The sequence below is a fragment of the Bison bison genome, unplaced genomic scaffold (assembly GCF_000754665.1).
Source record: "Bison bison bison isolate TAMUID 2011002044 unplaced genomic scaffold, Bison_UMD1.0 scf7180017864456, whole genome shotgun sequence".
In the NCBI taxonomy this organism is placed as follows: Eukaryota; Metazoa; Chordata; class Mammalia; order Artiodactyla; family Bovidae; genus Bison; species Bison bison.
This window is the reverse complement of record NW_011495018.1, coordinates 26,248,818-26,255,175: the sequence shown is the minus strand read 5'-3', so window position 1 is coordinate 26,255,175 and position 6,358 is coordinate 26,248,818. Positions and strand designations below refer to the sequence as shown.

General features: G+C 53.4%; 1 protein-coding gene across 1 annotated transcript in view; it reads right to left on the bottom strand.

Annotated features, from left to right (window-relative positions):
• The window catches only part of ITPRIP (inositol 1,4,5-trisphosphate receptor interacting protein), a 9,006-nt gene extending 2,935 nt beyond the window's left edge, over window positions 1-6,071 (bottom strand). Inside the window, exons 1-2 of the mRNA XM_010859393.1 lie at window positions 5,429-6,071; window positions 3-959 (exon numbers count right to left, since the gene is read on the bottom strand). Of these exons, the coding sequence (XP_010857695.1) occupies window positions 3-946 (944 nt within the window). The 5' untranslated portion in view covers window positions 947-959; window positions 5,429-6,071. The remainder of the gene's footprint in view (window positions 1-2; window positions 960-5,428) is intronic.
• Window positions 6,072-6,358: the final 287 nt, after the last annotated feature.

Genomic DNA, 6,358 nt, shown 5'->3' with positions numbered 1-6,358 from the left:
AGGCTCTGGTGAGGGCGGTCTGGAACCACTTCATGACGCGCATGGTGTCCAGGTACGGGGAGTTGGGGGCGCACAGCGGGTCTGCTGCCTTGCTGCCGTGGTGCACCACGTTGTTCCTGCCGTGGAGGAGACACAGCATGTCTTCTCCAAGCTTGGTCTTGCCGCAGATACAGCCCAGCGTGTCCTCGTCGGCCCGGACCACCTTGATCTGGCCATAGCCCTGGCGATCCAAAGGCACGGAGCGGCTGGAGCACCAGAGCTCTGGGTGGAAGTGGTAGGGCTCCGGGGGCATGAAGGGTACGAAGAGGTCGCACAGCAGAGGCTTGTTCACCTGCCAGTTCTCGTACATGCTGTCCACGCCGATGAAGTCCTCCACCTCCATGTCCGAGTCCCGGCTGCACAGGCTCCTCAGGGCTTCCAGTAAGTCATCCACGAAGCCTTCCACAAACTCCCGGGTGCGGGCGGCATCAGCTGTGGCCCCCCGGATGCAGCGCTCGTAGAAGTGGTCGAGCGTGGCCCTGTTGGGCAGGGTGAGGCCCCGGAGCGGGGCGCCCTCCAGGTCGGGCAGCTCGTCCTCGTCCGAGCCCAGGCACTCGGGCGAGGGCGCGTCCTGGTGGTCTTGCCGCCACACCTCGATCACCAGGAAGAGGATCATGCAGAGAGTGCTCCATAGGTCCCAGGCGGTGCGGCTCTCATTCTGCTGCTGGCCCTCCTCCGCCACCCGCTCCAATGCCTCCTTCTCGGCCTCCTTGTCGGCTGCCAGCCGCGCCATCTCCTCCTCCAGGCGCAGCTGCTCCAGCTGCAGCTTCTCCTGGTGCGCCTGCATCTGACGGATGATCTCCTCCTCGTTCTCGGGGACCGTGGCGTTCTCTCGCGGGAACAGCAGTGGGTGGTTGATGATGGCCGTCACCACCACTAGGCACACCCGGAAAAGCCCCAGGGCCATGGCGGCAGCTTTCCTGGGAACAGACAGAGAGACACGGATGGTCACACCTAGCTTTCCTCAACACTGCTCACTCCCTTGTCGTTCCCTCCCGCGGACCTCCGCCCCACCCAACCCACAGCCCAGCCTTGTTGGGAACAGGAACCCTGAAGTCCCACACCAGCATCCTGGCTAAACCACCACACTGGTGGACCTGTTTCTGTCTGTCCAAACAGTCCTCTTTGTGGGAGCAGCACCCACTTCCCCTGGGAACCGAATCTTTTCTACTCCTAGTGCTCATGATTTGGGAGGGGATGAGGGGATGAACCCACCCGCAGTCAAGGGGTGAGGATATAACCCCGGCCTGACTACTTCATACTCCTCACCCTGGCAGTGGTTGTTTCTGGATGAGTTTATGACCTGCTCTGGCCAGTGGGAGACAGAGGTAGGATATATTGGGACCAATGGGGAGAAAGGCTCACCCTGTTGCCTAGGGTAGCTCAGGGAACCCTGAGGGGTTACACCTGCTATTGGCTCTCTGCTGCTGCTGCTAAGTCGCTTGAGTCGTGTCCGACTCTGTGCACACCATAGACGGCAGCCCACCAGGCTTCCCCGTCCCTGGGATTCTCCAGGCAAGAATTCTGGAGTGGGTTGCCATTTCCTTCTCCAATGCATCAAAGTGAAAGGTGAAAGTGAAGTTGCTCAGTCATGTCCGACTCTAGCGACTCCAGGGACTGCAGCCCACCAGGCTCCTCCGTCCATGGGATTTTCCAGGCAAAAGTACTGGAGTGGGGTGCCATTGCCTTCTCCAATTGGCTCTCTAGCTACCTCAAAGGGAGATCTGCCAGAGAGAGGTGCCAACATGGACCCAGCAGTGCCTGAAGCCAGTACCTCTGGACTTTGTAGTCATATAAATCAATACATTCCTTTTTTATTTTGGCTGCACCGCATGGCTTGCAGGATCTCAGTTCCCTGAGATCAATAGGAATTGAAACTGGGCCTGGCAGTGAAAGCCCAGAATCCTAACCACTAGGCAACCAGGGAATTCTCAATATATTCTCTTTTTGTTTAAGTCAAGTTTCTTTTCTAACACTTGAAACCAAAATAATCCTGTATAAGACATCCTTTCTTCCCCCTCGGTGAATGGCTGATTCCTCGGTATAGTATAGCCTAGTGCTTAAGAACAGAAGGGCTGGGTTCCAAAGCCTACACAGCATGGTGAATAGCATGTTTACTCAGCAGCAGCTGAAACAGTCTTGAGCCCTTATATACCCCCAGTGAAAACCTCTCACTCCAATCGGAAGACCCCACCCTAAATTCAGACACTGTTCTCCTGGCTGATCCTGGATCTTTCCCCGGCCAATCTAGGGAACAACCAGAGTGACTGAGTCATTGACTTTCCTCTCACTAGTCATCTGAACTTCTAACCTGACTTCTTAATTGTGAAAGGAGATGTGCCATTCCTCCAGGATTTTTAGGTCTCAAGTGACTTTGGGGTAAGGACTAACCTCTTATAATACTTGCTATTCAGACTGAGCAGCTGCAACATCCCCTGGGAGTCTGTTAGAAATGTAGAATCTTGGCCCCACCCCAGACCCACTGAACCAGAATCTGCATTTTAATACCATCTACATTAAAGTCTTCAAAGGACTATCTCACATCGAAGGACTATCTCACATCGTAACCCTTATATTATACCCTCTCTTTCCCCTGGCTGGAACCTTGGGAAGTAACAATTGGCCTTTTTGGCATTTGCCCCACCCACTTCCCGTTGGGGACCTCAGCTAGGAAAGCAAATGGAAAAAGGAGGTCATTGCTGGAGAACCAAGAGCCCCCATCTCTGCCCCAGTGCATGCCAACAGACCTGATAGGAACCCCATTCTCTGACCTTGAATTTGCACCCTGAAAGTCACATGTTCTGGTTATTACCCTAATGGTACCAAGAAGCAGGTATCTATCAGTAGGTTAAGAACACCTCTGGATGGCATCACCAGTGCAATGAATTTGAACTTGGGCAAACTCCAGGAGATGGTGAGGGACAGGGAGGCCTGCCATACTACAGTCCATGGGGTTGCAAAGAGTTGGACACGACTGGGTGACTGAACAACAACACCTCTGCAGGTTCTACCTGGCAGTGCCAGGATGTAGGTAGCCTGAGTTTTCACACTTGGGTAAAACCTGCTGCTCAGAGGTGACCCCTCCTCATTAGCAGGAACCAAAAGTGTTGGGGTTGGGGAGGTCCAGCAGCAGCAGAATTCAGTGTAGTTACGTTCAGGCCTAAGAGGTGAACTCTGAGACACTTACGCATTTCCACTTGAGAAGTCAATGGAGGACAGGAGACAGTGGAGGAAGTTGGGCTGGGAGAGAGGTAGGGTGAGGAAAAAGTGCAGGGGGCAGCCAGCCAGTTTCTCTGCCCCAAGACAAGGAGCAGCGTGCAGGATAATTGCATGAACAGGCCAGCTCTGGTTTCTACATTAGAGAAACATCAGTGGAAAATTTGACCAGGGTGGTCCAGGATAAGATTGTAAGGCTGGCTGATAAACATGGATCAGAACTTTAGGATAAAGGTGTGGAGTACTAGTAATAGAAATGACAACCCACTCCAGTATTCTTGTCTGGGAAATCCCACGGACAGAGGAGCTTGGCCGGCTACAGTCCATGGGGTTGCAAAGAGTGAGACACGACCAGGCGATTAACACATACAACATACATACAGGCAGCAGTCAGTCAGGAGATAATTTGGGCATTTTGAGGCCCTAAAGGGCCTGTACTACAGACGGCCACATTTGGGCACAGGCAGGCCCTGATAAGTCACAGCCAAAGTCTTTGGCAACACCTGATTTTTGAGGTCAGTTTCCAGGGTAGGATGCCACCAGCTGGGGAGTGGGGTGCTATCACTAAGTCCCATAACTGGGAAGTCCTCCTCTTCTCTATCCAACAGCTTCCACAGGGCTCCCTGTGTATGTCCTCATGCCTGCTATAAGATGATGTGCTAAACGAGGGCAGCCAAGTTTCAAAACTCCAAATCAGCTAGAGCAATCAGCACTGTGATGAGAGGACGGACTCTAGAGGGGACAAACTGGGTTAGCACCAGCATGTGCACTACTAGATATGTGACCTTGACAAACCATTCAACTTTTCAGAATCTCAGTCTTTTCATCTGTAAAACTGGAATAATACCTGCTGTTGTAAAGGAAATAATGCATAGAAAGCACTCAGCAAAATGCTTGTGTGTTAGTCACTCAGTTGTGTCCAACTCTTTGCAACCTCATGGACTACAGCCGGCCAGGCTCCTCTGTCCATGGAATTTTCCAGGCAAGGATATAGGAGTGGGTTGCCATTTCCTTCTCCAGGGGATCTTCCCAACCCAGGGATCGAATCCAGGTCTCCTGCATTGCAGGCGGATGTTTAACATCTGAGCTACTAGGGAGTCCAAAATGCTTGCCCCTGAGCAAATTTTCATATAAAAGGTTAGCTGTAATGGGATGGGAGTAATAGATGAACCTGCCTGCAGGGGTCTGCAGATGCAGTGGGACAAACAAATGCCCCTACAGGAGATGCAGGCAGCCAGAGAACACTAGCAATAGAAAGGTTAACAGCAAGACTCAAAAGGAGCAGGAATCACAAAGGACCCTGGGCTGTAGAGAGAGGCCCAGGTTTGAACCGTGACTCTGTCCTTTGCCGAGGGGTCGTGGGTGAGTCACTTAGCTTCTCTAGGGCTCCACTGCTTTACCTGTGAAATGGAGCTAACAGCAGGCCCTCCTTCAGGTTAAGCAAGACCATCCAATTCAGGTGCTGAGCAGTGCCCAGCATACAGTAAGCACATTACAACACCAGCTCCTTCCCCCTTGGCCTCTAGGGGCTTATTATCTCACCTGTCAAGCACACCAACCCTACCCAAGGCCCAGGGGTGTGGAGGAACACACGCTCAAAAGTGCTCTGAAAGCACAAAATGCTTCCCTAAGCCTGCTGTTCCTCGGTAAACCACTCCATCCACCCTGCCCCCCAGTAACGGGGGTGGGGGTGGGGGTGGGGGCGGCGAAGCCTTCCGAGCCTTGGATCCTCCTGGAGGTGGAGTTCCCTCTGACTCACCTCTAGTTTAAACCACCTCCACCCTCTGGGGATGGGATGGGCTCCCAGCTGTCATCTTGCTCCTGATACCCTTTGTGCAGGCTGGCTTTGCCTGTGGCGCCTAGGTGATGGGGAACAGGACGGAGCTGCTGAGTGCGCACTAGGTGGGGCTGGGCTAGAAGCCTCCATTACTTCCCCTCCCCAAGCCAAGTCGCAAGAACTCTGCCCCAGGGTCCTCGGGGGTCAGAAGAATGAGGGAGAGAATCTGGATGTTGGGACTTTTGGAGACCACAGGGGCAGGACAGCAGCTAGAACCTCTCACAAAACCGTGGATACATGCATGCACACACACGCGCACACACACACACTCCTCACCAAAGGGTCCCTTTCCCCAGACTTAAGTATTCCACCTCTGCCTTGGCCCAAATCTCTTACCTCTGCAAGGCTGCCCCATACAAGTAGTCTGAGACATCCAGCTGGGTTCAGTTTTGAATATAAACCTGGGTCACTTGGAGGGCTTTTGTGGGTCTGCTTGCCAGGAAGCAGGGAGGAAACCTGCTGAGTTCCTCTCCACCCCCACCCCTGCCCACAGAGCGTGGCAGCCCATGCAGGTCACGGCTAAACTTAGCCTGGCAAATGTCCAAGGTCACTGGGGCTGGGGCGGAGCGCTGTGTGTGGTTAGCCCGGACCAATGGTCTACTCAAACTCTTACTCTGAGCCTGGCTGCAAGCCCCAGACCCTGAGGGAGAAATCTAAGACCTCCCCTTCCTTCTGTGGATCCCTCACTTCCACATCCCCCAGGCCCCCGAGGCACCCTCACCACAGCTTAATCCAATAAATGCCACTACGAGTTGGTTAATAGTGGGACTTCCCTAGCGATCTAGTGGTTCAGACTCTGCACTCTCAATGCAGGGGCATAGGTTCCATCCCTGGTCAGGGAACTAAGGTTCTGCATGCCACATGGCCCCCCAAAAATAGTGATACACTTCATTTTATCCAGCCCTCACTAGGATGTGGGGCTTCCCTGGTGGCTCAGATGGTAAAGAATCTGCCTGAAATGCAGAAGACCTGGGTTCGATCCCTGGGTCACAAAGATCCCCTGGAGGAGGGCATGGTAACCCTCTCCAGTATTCTTGCCTGGAGAATTCAATGGACAGAGGAGCCTGGAGGGCTGCAGTCCATAGGGTCGCAAAGAGTCGGACATGACTGAAGCAACTTAGCCCTCATGCACAAACCTAACACAGTGGAAGCAGCTTGGGCTTTGGTGGAGGCAGTCAGAGCAGCTTTCTCAGCCTAGCTGTGCCTTTTCTAGTTGTGTGGCTGGAAAATTACTTCTCATCTTGGGCTTTGGTTAACCCACCCGTG